The 16,701-nt window shown below is 40.3% G+C and overlaps 1 protein-coding gene across 2 annotated transcripts in view; it reads right to left on the bottom strand.

Moving 5' to 3' along the window:
- polr3e (polymerase (RNA) III (DNA directed) polypeptide E (80kD)) overlaps positions 1-16,701 on the bottom strand; it is a 34,906-nt gene that overhangs the window by 2,851 nt on the left and 15,354 nt on the right. The window contains exons 11-19 of one of the 2 annotated variants that reach the window (XM_018097119.2): positions 15,588-15,632; positions 13,247-13,338; positions 12,385-12,505; positions 9,991-10,072; positions 7,791-7,850; positions 6,621-6,778; positions 6,127-6,191; positions 4,573-5,066; positions 2,142-2,219 (exon numbers count right to left, since the gene is read on the bottom strand). In XM_018097119.2, coding sequence (XP_017952608.2) covers positions 2,142-2,219; positions 4,573-5,066; positions 6,127-6,191; positions 6,621-6,778; positions 7,791-7,850; positions 9,991-10,072; positions 12,385-12,505; positions 13,247-13,338; positions 15,588-15,632 — 1,195 coding nt within the window. The remainder of the gene's footprint in view (positions 1-2,141; positions 2,220-4,572; positions 5,067-6,126; positions 6,192-6,620; positions 6,779-7,790; positions 7,851-9,990; positions 10,073-12,384; positions 12,506-13,246; positions 13,339-15,587; positions 15,633-16,701) is intronic. The other variant, NM_001016970.2, reaches the window with a different exon arrangement.

The following is a 16,701-nucleotide window of genomic DNA, read 5'->3' as shown; positions in this document are numbered from 1 at the left end:
TGGAATCCCGTTATCCAAAAAGATCCAAATGACGGGAGTCCCATAGACTCCATTTTAATCAAATAATTCAAAGTTTTAAAACATACATTTTTCTATGTAATAATAAAAATATATATCATACATACACTGCAGGCTGTACTCATCTCCGGCTCCTTTGGATCAGAATTAATGGCTAAGCGGCAATGCATCTGATAGGTGTCAAGTCTAAAAGGGATGACACCCGCTCTCCTTATTTGAATACCCTTTGGTTTCAAAAGGCTTTCACTGCATGACCTGCATTGTGAAAAGCTATTCTGCTCCTTTTAGCCCTAATCTCCATAACCATGATGGTTCCTTTGTGGTTGGCTCTGCTGCTCTCAGCCTGTGTTTTTTCTGCAGGCTGAGAGAAGCAGATTTGCTTCCTTTGCCTCCTTGTAAAGCTGTATTGACTGTCACAGCCTCCCAATGCGTGGAGCTACATGGAGCGGCGTGAAAGCAGAGAGACTGGAAAACACGAAAGCAGACATTTTTGGGATCTCCGCTTCCACTAGGTGCAGCTACATTAAGGTGGAAGCTTTGGAGACAGATAATCAATTCTGTTAGTATAACATTCTGCTGTACATGCTGGAGTTAGCTTAAACTGGCCATACACTTGACCTCACCTCCCCAAACGAGCAGATCTGCTCATTTGGGGAGGTCCACTCATATGGTAAGGCTGATCAGATTGTTCAGTTCCTAATCTGTCGAAGACTGCCTCGACATGCAGATGCGGCCCTCAATGCAACGGGAAAATCAAACCTGCTGATCGACATCTGGACAATTATCGGGAAGGCCTGTCAGAAGGACCCATAGATGGGGCAGATAAGCTGCCAAATCGGTCTGGAGGGACCTAATCAGCAGTTTAAATCTGCCCGTGTATGGCCACCTTTACACAGCAGCTCAGAACAGTTCAGATGTTGCTAGGTACTAATCCACCAGTAGAGATATAATCCCTAGAATTACTGGATCTCTTACTTATATTATGTAACATGAAAAACAACAATGTTCACGCAGGGAGGAACACCATTCAGGTGCTTAGGGTCCACTTCTGTGCAAACACTGACCGAGTATGCGCAGTATAGCGCTATATAAATAAAGGTAACAGGGTAACCCTTTTATAAAAAAAATAAAAGGAATATATTTTTTCTGGTTATTTGATCTTTGAGCTGAATGAGAGATCAAATAAAATCTAAATAAAGGTATACAAACATACATACTTGTACATGATCCCAACTAAGATATAATTAATCCTTATTGGAGGCAAACAAATCCTATTGGGTTTAATTAAAGTTTAAATTATTTTTTACTAGACAAAGTGTGAAGATCCAAATTACTGAAAGGCCCCTTTATCCAAAAAACCCAGATCCCAAACATGTTGGACAATAGGTCCCATACCTGAATAACCTAGGTCATTATAAGGCTTATTCTTAATTGCATGCTCTAGCTGTACATCATTTGTATGAAGCAAAAGCAGCGTTGGACTGGGACCCCAGGGGCCCACCAGAAAACCTAGACCATGGGCCCACTCTCCAAACCATTTTTCATCCACTTCTTACTCAGTCTTTTTATTTTCCTAGTTTTTCATCATTATATACTATAATCTATTCTACTGTATATTTAGTTGTTTTGTTCCCATAGAGAAATAAGGAATGACTTTAAATTAGACCAAATGGCTAGAAGCAGGAGGGCCCACTGGCACCTGGGCCCACCGGGAGTTTTCCTGGTATCCCTGTGTGCCAGTCCGACACTGAGCAAAAGTATTTAAAATACATTTACACCTCTATACCAACCAAATATATTCATGTGTAGAAACGCAGGCAGATCCGCACCCATCCACTAAGTGCACTGACAGGCACGGCAGGCGTATTCCTACTTTACAATATGCAGAGCCCCAGACAGTATTAGCCAACAGTAAGAATCTTTAATCCTCTTTAAAAAGGACATACAGAATATCGCTTATAAACAGTTTTTCCGCTCGCATAAGGTGCACTGAGCATAAAACCCCCAAATTTATTTGCCAAGTGTTCACCCTGTAATGCGGCTGCACAATGGAGGGAAAGCATGTAAATATGATTATAAAAGAGGAAGGCGATAAAGATATGGCATGATAGTTCCACATTTACCTGGTCATGAGAGTCTCCACACTCCCACAATGCAAACACCTTCTGTTCCTCGGGTGTAGCTGTGCTCTGTGGAGGAAACTGACAATATTGGCATATTAATATTCATGGATTCAGCTAGTTCTCACAAAAGTGACCAATTGCAGTTTAGGATCCTGAGCGGTAGTTTTCTATATACAGTTTTATGAATGGAAAAATAGAAGTCAGAAAGGAGTTCCACACCCACAAAAAGGCACGAGGTGGGATGACAATTAGTCGCCCGCGAACAGGGAGTTTTGTCGCTGGCGACTAATCTCCCCGTGTGCCAGAGCCCTTAGAGGTACTGGAACCTTTACAGAGGCATCAAGTTCTGCAACAACAGGAGCTTTACGGATTTATTAATAGCCTTCCTCTGAGTTACAAGTGAGGAAATGAGCTAATCTTCCTATCAGATAAGCAGATTGGCTGCTACACAATCCTCCCTGCTTTAGACAGGAACAAAGTCTGATGCTCTGGTGAATTTGCTCCAAGACACTATTAGCAATTTAACCCTATCGCTGCTTTAGACAGTACAGATGAGTCTACTAAGTGTGATTTCACCCTCAATATATACAGCATGTACCAAGATCATTACATGGTCAGAGGCAAGGTGAACTGTCACTTTAAATGATATCTGATAGTATATTTCTTTATTTTACTCACTTATGACAATGCGGCAAAGAGTAAATGTGCTTTGTGAGATCAGGACAATAAAATCCAGATGTAGCAGATTTAGGAGTCTGAAAGAAAGGCCGCCAGAGCTCACTACAGAGTAGGAATGTGTTCCTTTGTGTGCATTACATTATTCCTCTCAGAACTGCTAAGTCTTTTCTAATGGATATTTAATCCTGGTCACTCACAAAGCCCCTCTTGGTTCTCGGCCATTTAATTAGGTTAGCACAAAAAGACTGATCGCCCAATACACTATGAATTCCTTTAAGAATTGCTCTGCATTGTTCTCTTCAAGCAAAAGGGTCTCTATTCATAAACTGCAAACACTGCCACAAATGCTCCATAGGCATATCCTGCAGCACATATTCTGAAACTACTGGCAAGCTAAAACGCTGTTTTGTGTCATTTGACCACTGGATTCACCTGTTTATACCTGGAAGAGGACAATATGACAGCTCCCACTCGTGGCTACACAGAATAAGAAGCATTTGTTTTACTTTATATTTTCCCGTAACATATACATTGAACTACATAACAGACGATCCATGGCTCTCAATAGCTCCCTACTAATCTCATCTGTCCCTCTCTCAAGTTTCAGCCATTTCCAAATTCACTGCTGTAGGAGGTATAATATATTTAGGACAAGTAACAAAAAGTCACTTTGAGTATGGTGGTTGAACTGAAAATGCTTGTTAAGTGCAGGGTCAATATGTGAAACATATCTAACCTATAGATGTGAATATTGTTAAGAGGGTGCTAGAGTGAAACGTTAGATTTCAGATATACATACACACATACATTATATATAATATATATATATATATATATATATATATATATTTATTTATTTATTTATACACACACACTTTAAGAAGGCCTGTCAGAAGGACCCATAGATGGGGCAGATAAGCTGCCAAATCGGTCTGGAGGGACCTAAGCAGCAGTTTAATCTGCCCGTGTATGGGCACTTTTACACAGCAGCTCAGAACAGTTCAGATGTTGCTAGGTACTAATCCACCAGTAGAGATATAATCCCTAGAATTACTGGATCACTTACTTAAATTACGTAACATGAAAAACAACAATGGTCACACAGGGAGGAACACCATTCAGGTGCTTAGGGTCCACTTCTGTGTCACTGACAGGGTATGCGCAGTATAGGCTCAATCAGCCAAAGCAGTGCAGTATGGCATCTGCCAACCTAGCTGCATAACTCTGATGGGTTGGTTATAGACTGTCCTCTTCCTAGCAACTTTGCAACTAGTCTTTAATTATTTTTTTCTAGCTTATGAATTATTTGCCTTCCCCTTCTTAGCTTTTAAAGGGGGGAGGGGGGGAGATTACTTGATATTTCTTTCACGCTCTCTTGTGCACCAGTGGGAAACAAGTTTGTACATCCTTCTCTGCACACTGATGTATAGAGCTGCAAATAACAAGTTGCCTGAGTAAGCAAAGGATCACTCCCTTTAGTTTTATAAGTAGAATTTTAGATATGAACAAAGTAAAAAAGAAGAGGGTATTATTTGGTGATAGGATCCCTTTGACACATGAAAATATGGCAAAGACAGCCCCACACTGCTACATCAGATTAACAGCTTAGGATATATATGTCCTTCCTTCTGGAAGCCAGAACTTTGCCTCACATGTTTACACAGCTTTGCAACACAAACCCATGCACAGCAGTGCTCATTTACAGTACACAGAGATTTAACAGTAATAAGAGAAAGTTAAAACACCTACTTACAGGCACCTTAATCTGTTTGCATCCAGTATTTAAAACCGTTTCTTGCAACATTTTATCCGAGATGCCACTAAACAGAATATGTCCAGGAGGAAGACTGGCTAAATGCAGATTAAATAAACGTTTAAGTTCTCGCAAGGTCAAAACATATTGTTTATTGAATGTTGTAGCCACAAACTCCTTCAGTTCTTTTGTTACAAGATCTCCGTCGCCTCTCGGGGTGTGACCATTAACCGACTCACGAGAACTCTCATCCATATGAATACCATTGACCATTCCATTGCTCAGACTGTCACAGGCAGAGGTGTCCATGGGTTCCTCGTCGCTCACCGGCTCTTCTTTGATATGAACGTCTGCCAGAACCGTTACAGTGGAAGAAGTTTGCTTGCTTTGCTCTTTCTTCTTCTGCAAGGTCCTCTCCAACTGAGCTTGGTTCTCTGTGGCCTTTGCTTTTGCAATGTTAACCAGCTGGTCCCCAGGTATCACTACAGATGGCGCTGCAAATAAGAACAGTCTATATTATGACCTCTGACAAGCGCTGGCGATTTCTTTCAGTGTTTTGTGTACAAATTGTAGCCAAATTTTGCTTCTAGCTGCTATGTAGCCTTTAAACCAATGAATCACTTTCATGTGTGTGCTAATGAGCTGGGGCTTAAAAGCTCCCTGCTTTTCCACTAGAGCCTTTTTGAGCTAAAGGGAGGTGCAATAGGTCTTACTACTCAGTCACATTGTTTGCTGAGGGACTTTATTTTAATTGCATCACAGACTCAAAGTCTTTAGACAGTGTAGGACTCACGTACAATGAGGGGCCTTGACGTGGCACGTGAGCTTACATATTTTGGCCAAAGTGTGGTACTAACACCTCATTTTTTGTAAAAATTATTTTTAAAGGCAAACTAAGCACTGGCAAACTTTCTCTTTGTGTATAATTAATGGCTTTTTATCGTTTATAGCAGCTGGTCAACTCCAGATTGTGGGTTTGACCGAGCGCTGGCACAATAGTGTGTTTCTAGCAGCTGGTCAACACTACAGCGTGGGTTAGACCGAGCGCTGGTGATTTCTTTCTGTGTTTTGTGTACTATTAATTAGATTAAAATTAAGGGGAAAAAGGAATACTTTTTAAATCAGTATTTAAAAAAGAACTCAACCCCCATAAACAAAAGCCACCCTTAAGCAGCCTCCATCTGCCCCAATCCCAAGAGTGTCACTATTTGTGAACCTGACATCAAAATGTATCACAGTGGAGTTCACAGGTGCCATCTTCATCTTCTGACTTTATCTACATGAACACTGAAGCAGCATGCACATTCAGAGTTAGCCATCTTCTTTTACTGACATGGCGCCTGCAGGAGCACTCGCAGTTGGAGCCAGACTGCAGAAGTGACCAAAGGGAAGATGCAATCTGTGAACAACCCTGCATTTTTATGTCAGGCTCACAAATATATTATGTAATAAGGTGTGCGTGGAGGTAGGCCGATGGGGGCTTTTGTTTCTGGAAGAGTCGAGCTCTCCTTTACGTGTAAGACATTTGGGCAAAGGACATGAAGACATTGTTACCTGAGGACGTGTCTTGTTTCCTGGATACCAGATCTTCATTTGAAATGCTAAATACCTTTTTTAATCTGAAAAAATAAACAAGAACTGACTTAGCCTTTAAGGGTATAAACACCTCCTTTTATACTGTATTATTCATAATGTAAATACATTTTAATACCAGTTATTGGGTGATGCATATGGAGACCTTAACCTGCTATATGCTATGGATATTGGCTACTACAAATAAAGTCCTGCTGCACAAATAGATAGCCAGGGACTGAATAAGTTTTTTTCAAGTCTTATAATGTAAATTTTACCAGATCAATATTACAGTTTCTACATAAACAGGCGAGGTTTACCCTGCATTGTTACACAGGGATCGTATACACTGTACACTCTTAGTAAAACATGACTCAACAGTGCACTGCAGTGTAGCCAGCAGCAGCATATAATCTGACTGTGGAAGACAGAAGAAAAGTACATTACTGAGCTATATTATTGTTTAATTCAATTACTTAGATTCAATTCCTTTCCACAGCATGTTCTGCCTCTCGACCACATCTGGATGCTTTTTCACAAAGTCTTCATCATAAGGCAACATGAATTCCCAGCCTTTGTTGATCCGTGGAATAGACATATGATCCAAGAATTCTTTCACATCTTCCTGGCAAAGCTGGTCAAAAGTAATAATATCATGATAGTAAATGACCAACCTATTCCATAGAGCTCCACATTTGATTAAAAAAAAAAACAAAAAAAAAAAAACAGTACATTTGCTATCACCCATAAATATTACTGATCAACTCCTTGTGTGTCTATACCCATTCATACAGCTCTGTACTGGGGAGGTAAAGCCAGCAAGGCAGAAGAATAGGGCTGTCTCCAGTCTCCTAAGTAAGGAGCTAAGCACCATGGTTCTCTGGAGTGACGGGGAAAAAATCTTGAACTATTTTGACTGTGTTCAATATTCATTTTCATTTTCATTTGGGTAAGACATGCGAAGTAAAAGGGAATGTCTACTCTTGTATTATGCTTACCAGCACAGAAGTTTCACATTAAATCATTAATTGTATGCTAATACAGAAACTAAAATAGACAGTCCTAAGCATGAATACATTTTAAAGCAAATATTTTCAGAATTTTGTAAATTTTTGTAACAATGGAAAATTTTCCATGGGCGTTACATATATCTGCAAATTGACATGCCACGGCTGTGCAGCACAGAGCTGACAAGGGAAGCCATTTTATTGATTAGAAAGAGCTGACAGAAATACATGCCTTCCACCTCCTACACATGGCAAAACACCCCTTATAAACTTTTCAATGGTAAACTGAATAATGTTTTTGGACATCATTTGTGAGCTATTCAGAAGAATGGAAATATTAAAAATTCATCAAAAGAAAGCCAAAAGACTATTACACTGCATTCCTGATATTAAATATTACAATACAGAAATAAAATAACCACCATCATCCTTGTTCCACCCTGCCCTTACTACTTGGGAATAGTTCATGACCTTACACAATGTACACTTGTATAATGCTAGTTTTGCCCTGAGCGCCCAGAATGCACTATAAAGAGACATGACAGCATGTAATGTGTAAAACAACAGTGTAATGACAGCATGGTGTTCACAGGAGGAATTGTGACTAACCAAAAACTTTCCATATAAATGTTTTCTTACTTTTGTCACCGCTGCAATTTCTTTCCTCACGACCCAGCGAGACTTTGTGAATCTCCACATCTGGAAAAATAAATGAACAGGACAGGTTACTGGGAGTTCAAAAGCGGCCATGGCATTACCACATTTTGTTAATGTAAATTTTGCATCAAGATAGTAAAATGGCACCACTGGTCAGGTTTGACAGGAAGGATTTTTTTTACACTACTTTTTTGGGTGACACTGTTCTAGGAAAATTGACAGATCTATGAAAAAGATTACCTAGCATGCAAGCATAAAAGCAGCAGTATACCAGGAAAATGGCACTAGGATCAGGTGGAAAATGGACTAGAACGTTTCTGAAATTAAAGAGAAACTCTGTCCAAACAACTTTTTGAAAAGTAAACATAATTTCAAGCAAATCTGCAATATACATTAATTAAAAATGTGCAGCCTTTTCTTGATGTAATGTAATATGGTTTGGAACAGTTCTCTAAGCCCCGCCCCCTGTTCTCTTGCTGATCTGGCCGACTACTTTGAGACTCAAATAAAACGTAACAGTAGTCGACTGTCCTCAGCCTGCATACTCCCAATCCCACAATTCCCTGTACATATGATGTCAATAAAGGAACATACATTGCAATGTATTGTGGGTTACATAGTTCTTGAATGCTGTCTGTAAGCTGTGTAGAAGTTGTTACAAATTGTAACATTCATGTTTTAGTCCATCCTCCCCTGCCAGAATTTCAAATGATGCAGAAAGAGAAGAACTGTTTTGCAGCTGGATTTCAGCATATAAAAATGGTATTTATTCATTCTTTTTTAAGGAGCCGATTACAGCGTATACAGTTCAGTTTATTTCTGCAAAAACTGAGCAGCAGTTTCCAAATTGGTGGATAATTTCTTATCTATGAGTCAATGCCTAATGAAAGGGAAACCTTTTCAGTTTGCAACACATCATCTAAATGTCGGTGTAATAAAGTGCTAAAATGCCTATGAGATTATTTTAATGGGTTTAAGGATTGTGTGCTGCACGATTACACATTACTAGTTTTATCTTGAAAGCACAAATGCTTCCATTTTCATGGAGCAAAAGACAATTCTGAGCAATAGCAGGCCACCACTTTGGCAAGATGTAACTATGTATAATGCAATCAATAATCCTGGTAATGCTGCAGCTACATTTAGTTCCGCACTGTTCTTTATTTACATACTTGCACAGACAGGCCTTCATCATATCCAAAGCACTGACTCATGCAATCTGAATTTGTGATGCTCTGATTACCTCTCTTTCATTAAATATTATGCCCTTTTAATAAGACCAAGTTTTCCAAGGCACCCTAAGCTATAAGTTTCCTACTGCTGCGAGCAAGAAATGGCAGTTTGCTTTAAAGGAGAAGGAAAGGTTAAGTCACTTGGGGGTGCCAAAATGTAAGGCACCCCCAAGTGACTTAGAACGCCTACCTTGTACCCCTGGCTGGTGCCCCCGTATGGAGAGAACAGCACCAGCCCGGGGCAGCTGCCGGCGCTACCTGCTTCCTCCTCGCTTGCGCACGCATGCGCAGTAGAGTGAAAAGCCGAACTTAAACATCACTCTACTGCGCATGCGCCGGCCCACGGATTTCGCCAGCAGTGCGCAAAGGAAGGAGGTAGCGGTGTCTACAGGTGCCCCGGGCTGGTGCTGTTTTCTCCTAACAGGGGCACCAGCCTGGGGTACAAGGTAGGTCATGTAAGTCACTTGGGGGTGCCTAACATTTTGGCACCCCCAAGTGACTTAGCCTTTCCTTCTCCTTTAAGGGAGAAGGAAAGTCATTTTGGCATGGCTGTATTTACATGGACCTTTCTGATCAAGCTTACTTAGTTTTTACCTTTCCTTCTCCTTTAAAAGCAGAAAGGTAAAAATCACTGGTGCCAAATGTTAAGCACCTGGATAGCTGAGAGACAGCAATCCGCTTCCATCTCTCTTCAGCATCTTAGGGCCCGCACATGCACAGTAGAGTTAAAAAAAAAAAAAAAAGACAGCTTTTTTGTTAAAGTTCGGCTGTTCACTCTACCGCGCATGCGCAAGCAGCCCAAAGAAAGAAGGAAGAGGATCGCTGGCTCACAGCTATTCCAGGTTGCTGCTGGTTTAGGATGCAAGCAAGCAGATTAATTATTAAAAAGAACCTGTTACATGAACATGGGAACACTGTACATTAACATAGTTAACAATTAAGTTACTTACAACAAAGTCTCTCCCACGACAAAGCACATCTGCTGACACTCCACTGTGAGGACTAGAGGACTCCTTTGGATAAACCACATCACTGTGTGATGGAAAAAAGGAGCAGATAGGAGACTCAGTGGTGATACAGACAAAGGGTAAAAAAGCAAAATAGTAACATTTCTACAAACTGACATTGTCATGGCCAATACTAGAAGATATTTGCAATTTTTAAAGCATATTAAATTTTGTACCAATGCATTCACCCAAAGCATCAGCATGCTAGCTTTTATGTCTAGTACTATAGAAGTAATGGAGGGCAATGGCCAATTCCTTTTTTACATGTGACCTTTATCAGTGAGGGCTACAATTATCCCAGTACGAGTTTAGTGTTCACAGTAAAGAGTGTTGTAGTCAGATAATCCAGACGCAAGGTCCCACTCAAACATATGAAAATGTTTGTGTTACCCCATAAGATAAATGACAAGCCACTAAGCAGTTAATTAACAGGCTCCAATAAAAATGCAACAGTCTATTGTGAAAGCACTGTAAATCAGCATATGGTCAGAGCATGTGCTATAAATAAAGGTGAAAGTCCAGGGAAAAACTGCTGAATGGAGAACTTTATATGCTGTATTAAGACTGGCAGAGATCATCATCAAGATGAACATGTAAAATTGTATAAAGTACCAGAAAGGGATTGGCAGGCAGCTACGATTCTTTGGCCATTGGCACACAAGTTGGCCAAATCAAAGGTGCACCCACGATAAAGTGCTATATTTTTACATTTATAGTTACATTTCCAAATGGGCTAATGCTGCTTATCCTTTATGGGTTTCATCCAACAACTAAACATCACTGCCTTTTATGCAGCTTAATGAAGGGATTAAAGGGATTGTCATGATATTACAGTGTAGTTTTTATTACTTATATACACTTTTTTCAGAGCAAATAATTCATTCTAGCATTTCTACCACTGATTTTTTTAGCTGTAATATTGGTGTGCAGGTCATTGTGCCGTTTAGAAAGAGCCAGCAATTCACAATGGAACTGCTTTCAGATAACTTATTGTTTCTCCTTCTCAATGTAAGTGGAGAAACTTATTGTTTCTACTACTCAATGTAACTGGAGAAGTCATGGCCAGACTTGCATGTTTTATTATTGAGTGCTATTCATATCCATGGGGGCATTTTTAGCAATAAAGGTGTTAGGGAGCTGCTATCTTGCTACCTTCACACTGTTCTGCTAATCGGCTGCTGGGGGAAAGGGAGGGGGGTGATATCACTCAAACATGCAGCACAGCGGTAAAGAGAGACTAAAGTATATCAAAGAGCAAGACACATGACTGAGGGTTCCTGGGAAACCAAGAATATGTAGGGTTCTGCTGGTTGAGCACTATTAACAGATTAATTGATTAACTGAACATTGTGTAAAAGAGAAAAAAACAAAAAACGTGTTCCTTTTTTTCTAGGTTTTTCCATTTTTTTTCCGCTTCGCCTTTCTTTTAGTATATTATATTGTACAATGTATGTTTAGATGATTATACTGTTTCTATTTCCAGGAATATGGATATGGGAAGCTACATGGGATAATACATGGACATGAAGTAATTTATGGACTGCATTTATCAGTGCATATAAAATGTTTATTTTGTTGACAGCATCTTGTATATTTTCATGGTGGTTAAGTTATAAATGCTATATGATTGTTTGTTTTAATATATTGCACATAATATATATGGGAGGGTGGAGATTGTGCCCAGTCCATTAAATTCTGCACTCTTTACTCAGTTTGTAAGGGAACATGTAAGAGAAGTGGATTTTCCGTAAAACTTTGCAGAAATCTCACGAAAATAAAATGTACCACTGAGAACAGGTATCTGTTCCAGAGTGCTTTATTAGGGTTGGTATTAAACTGCCACCTACTGGTCAGTCAGTTTAAAACCACACACTGTTTAGAGAATCTTGAGGGGTAATGTAATAAAAAGTGCAACATTTACTACTGGCCTAGTAAACCAAAGTAACCAATCAGCAGATAGCATTTACAGGACAGCTTTTTTGTTTTACAAGACTACCAAATGCAATTAATGTGGTTTAGGAACATACATACAGTGCACCTGCTTGGACATGCTTTATAATAATATGTTGTACATATCTTGATACTATACTATGTAAAGAGTCAAAGATACATTTCTGAAAATGGAAAGGGCCCTCTGACAGAACAAAGGATGAATGTAGCCTCAATGTTGAGGGTCAGGATCAATACGTTTTAAAGTAAGAGTTCATTTTTAAGACAAAAAAAAATACATAAAAGTTTGACTTCTGCTATACACAGTAGTTGGATACAAATCCTGTTCCTACCGACATGAATAACTTTTGTTCACTGAATCGGTCACAAAAATAAAAAAAACATTACCTCTTTACCACCCAGTTTCCCTGAACCAACATGGCCACTTGCTGTATACATCGCAGAACATTAATGGATTCTGTACCAGCAGCCATCAGCCCCATGAGGTTTGCAAAGGGCATAACCTTAACTGCACAAACAGGAGAAAGAGGGAAGTTATAGAAGTCCCAATACTCAAACTGCAAATCTATGGTATCCATCTATCACAGTAGGACTGAACACCAGGCGGACAGTATCTACAAGTAGCTCAAAACAGATGTTTAACATCTGAATTAAACATTTTTTTATTGCTAAAAAGGCCAGCGAGTTCTACAGAACAGCTGTAATACAGCACTGGCAGTAGGCGACCCCACTGTTTCATCAAGCTTACCTGATCATAAAGCTAAACTTTTATTTGTCCTAAATGTTCTTTCTCATTTGTGTTCTCACAAAAGCTATGACACCAAAACACACAACAAATTGTGGAGCATACAGAGAGTCATGATTTTTGTTATTTAGAGGGAAATTAAAGGGAACATTGTTTGTCCACAAAAAGTGTAATTGTTTTTTTCCCACATTGCCTCCATTTTTCTTGATTTCACCAGAACGCACCCCCCCCCCCCCCCCCATATATAGCCGCTCCCATATACTAGCAGTGAAAAGGCAGGCAATTTTGCAATCAGCATAGTGGCACCACCCCCCATCCTTCTCAACAACAGGGAAGCTACCCCTAACTGCTAGCTAAGGCACCTAAGGACAGTTTATATGGTAAATGGGGGCCTAAGCAAACCTGTTTAAGCTCACTCTTTTGAGGTGACTATCTCTGCTAATGCTGGCAAAGTTCCCATTAATTAGTCCATACAACTTCCCCAAGTTGATATTCCGAACGTACCATTTTTCATTAGTATTTTTATCTGGTCACCCAATGGTAAAGTTCTTAGTTGGGCCATAGAGAGCACATTGCTTGGTGCTACAGGCTTCTCCCTTGTTAATAAAAACACAGAAAAAGAAAAAATCAGTACTGACAGTTACTAGAAATACCGGCAATTCAATATTATGTACTTTAAAGCAATATTCCTTTGTCAGAAATGGCATTTGTACACAGAGTAAGCTGGAAAGGCATTTTACACTATTTTCTAACCCTACAAGGAGAAGTTAAACAGTATGCCTATTCAGCCTCTAGAACAGGATTTCCCTTTCAGCCTGGGACCCACCATTTACAGTGGCTTGCAAAAGTATTCGGCCCCCTTGAACTTTTCCACATTTTGTCACATTACAGCCACAAACATGAATCAATTTTATTGGAATTCCACGTGAAAGACCAATACAAAGTGGTGTACACGTGAGAAGTGGAAGGAAAATCATACATGATACCAAACATTTTTTACAAATAAATAACTGCAAAGTGGGGTGTGCGTAATTATTCAGCCCCCTGAGTCAATACTTTGTAGAACCACCTTTTGCTGCAATTCCAGCTGCCAGTCTTTTAGGGTATGTCTCTACCAGCTTTGCACATCTAGAGACTGAAATCCTTGCCCATTCTTCTTTGCAAAACAGCTCCAGCTCAGTCAGATTAGATGGACAGCGTTTGGGAACAGCAGTTGTCAGATCTTGCCACAGATTCTCCATTGGATTTAGATCTGGACTGTGACTGGGCCATTCTAAAACATGGATATGTTTTGTTTTAAACCATTCCATTGTTGCCCTGGCTTTATGTTTAGGGTCGTTGTCCTGCTGGAAGGTGAACCTCTGCCCCAGTCTCAAGTCTTTTGCAGACTCCAAGAGGTTTTCTTCCAAGATTGCCCTGTATTTGGCTCCATCCATCTTCCCATCAACTCTGACCAGCTTCCCTGTCCCTGCTGAAGAGAAGCACCCCCAGAGCATGATGCTGCCACCCCCATATTTGACAGTGGGGATGGTGTGTTCAGAGTGATGTGCAGTGTTAGTTTTCCGCCACACATAGGGTTTTACATTTAGGACAAAAAGTTCCATTTTGGTCTCATCTGACCAGAGAACCTTCTTCTACATGTTTGCTGTGTCCCCCACATGGCTTGTGGCAAACTGCAAACGGGACTTCTTATGGTTTTCTGTTAACAATGGCTTTCTTCTTGCCACTCTTCCATAAAGGCCAACTTTGTGCAGTGCACGACTAATAGTTGTCCTATGGACAGATTCCCCCACCAAAGTTGTAGATCTCTGCAGCTCGTCCAGAGTCACCATGGGCCTCTTGGCTGCATTTCTGATCAGCGCTCTCCTTGTTCGGCCTGAGAGTTTAGGTGGGCGGCCTTGTCTTGGTAGGTTTACAGTTGTGCCATACTCCTTCCATTTCTGAATGATCGCTTGAACAGTGCTCCGTGGGATGTTCGAGGCTTTGGAAATCTTTTTGTAGCCTAAGCCTGCTTTAAATTTCTCAATAACTTTATCCCTGACCTGTCTGGTGTGTTCTTTGGACTTCATGGTGTTGTTGCTCCCAATATTCTCTTAGACAACCTCTGAGGCCGTCATAGAGCAGCTGTATTTGTACTGACATTAGATTACACACAGGGGCACTCTATTTAGTCATTAGCACTCATCAGGCAATGTCTATGGGCAACTGACTGCACTCAGACCAAAGGGGGCTGAATAATTACGCACACCCCACTTTGCAGTTATTTATTTGTAAAAAATGTTTGGAATCATGTATGATTTTCGTTCCACTTCTCACGTGTACACCACTTTCTATTGGTCTTTCACGTGGAATTCCAATAAAATTGATTCATGTTTGTGGCTGTTATGTGCCAAAATGTGGAAAAGTTCAATACTTTTGCAAGCCACTGTATGGCTTAGGAGTTTGAGGATCTCTGGTCTAGGCAAGACCAGTGGAAAGGTCATTTGTAGCAGTTTTGCACAAGTCATGAAGAACTCAACATGCACCCAACACTAATACCCACAAAACCATAACAAGCACTTGACTTCTCCTAGTTCCAACACAGGGAATCTTAGGGAGCAAAGGAGTCTTATAATTCCCTAGTCTGACCCAAACCCAACTCACACCTGCAATAGTAGGCCAAATCTGAACCCAAACCAGCCTTAACCATCCTATAGGTGTGTCAAACGCACATACTAATGTGAAGCTTTCCTGTGGTTACCATTAGGCAAAATCTTTCCTTTGCTAAACGATGTGCAGAAAAAACTAACAGCCTTGCCCCATTGGCCTAAAAATTGAATATGACAGAGAGAAAAGAAACACCTACTTTTCCTCTTCAACATCTGGAGGCATCAGCATTGACAGATAATCCCTGTGTAAGAAAATACAAAGATTTTTGCACAATGATATTATACACTACATACACATTGTAACCTTACCACACATACTCCACACAGTGCAGTGTAATGTGCAAGTTAGGTGTGAATGGGGGAGAGTGAAATCTGTTGCATTGCAAGGACTGGGAAAAAAAAGCATGTATTTTCTTATTAATTTAGGCTTAGAATTTGGACAGAATGTTGTACTTTTTAAACAGTTATTTAATTTGTAAAAAGAAAATGCAAAAATATCTATGGCAAGGTGGAGGATAAGCATGACACAAATAAGGAATACTTCCATAACAGCCTGGCATTTGAATTTTCAGCAAACTGGCTTATTAGACCCAAGGCATTCTTTGCTATAGCTCTAATACTAGCGCATGTAGGTCAGAGCAACCACTCAATGTGAAATCCCTATTTGAAGAAGCTTTGACATTTTAAAAATATGTACTAGGGATGCACCGAATCCACCGCCCCGGAAGAACCGAATCCTAATTAGCATAAATGTGCATATGCTAATTAGCATTCGGAAAGGGTTAAAATTTGGGGGGGGGTTTAGCCGCGCATGGCAACTTTCAACCCTTCACAATCCTAATTAACATATGCTAATTAGGATTCGGGATTCGGCAGAACCCAAAAAAGTGGGTTTGGTGCATCCCTAATGTACAGGTAGGGGATCCCTTATCCGGAAACCGGAGCCCTGCACTTGCTGAGCTCTCATTTATACTGTATCTTCACAGCACCAAAATGTTAACATATCCAAGTTTGAGGACATTGTATTTAGGGCTCAATTAACAAAGAAGTGACACATTATATAATTTATAAATCCATGTTCAGTCTAATAGTAGTTTAGGTTACAAGCAGAATGTGATAGGGCCTACCTACAAAACTTGTAATAGGCTATGAGCAGCTGTAGTAAATACAACTACAAGTGCACTTTGGTTACCGTCACCCTCAGAGTAATCACTGGATCAGAACAGTGCCACAACAGTTCCCCATGCTTCTCATATACAAGGCACGCTCCTTGACTCTCTCCCCCCCCCCCCCGCGGGTGACCCTGATGGC

Source organism: Xenopus tropicalis, chromosome 9, assembly GCF_000004195.4.
Source record: "Xenopus tropicalis strain Nigerian chromosome 9, UCB_Xtro_10.0, whole genome shotgun sequence".
Taxonomy (NCBI): Eukaryota; Metazoa; Chordata; class Amphibia; order Anura; family Pipidae; genus Xenopus; species Xenopus tropicalis.
This window is presented reverse-complemented; position numbering and strand designations above follow the sequence as displayed.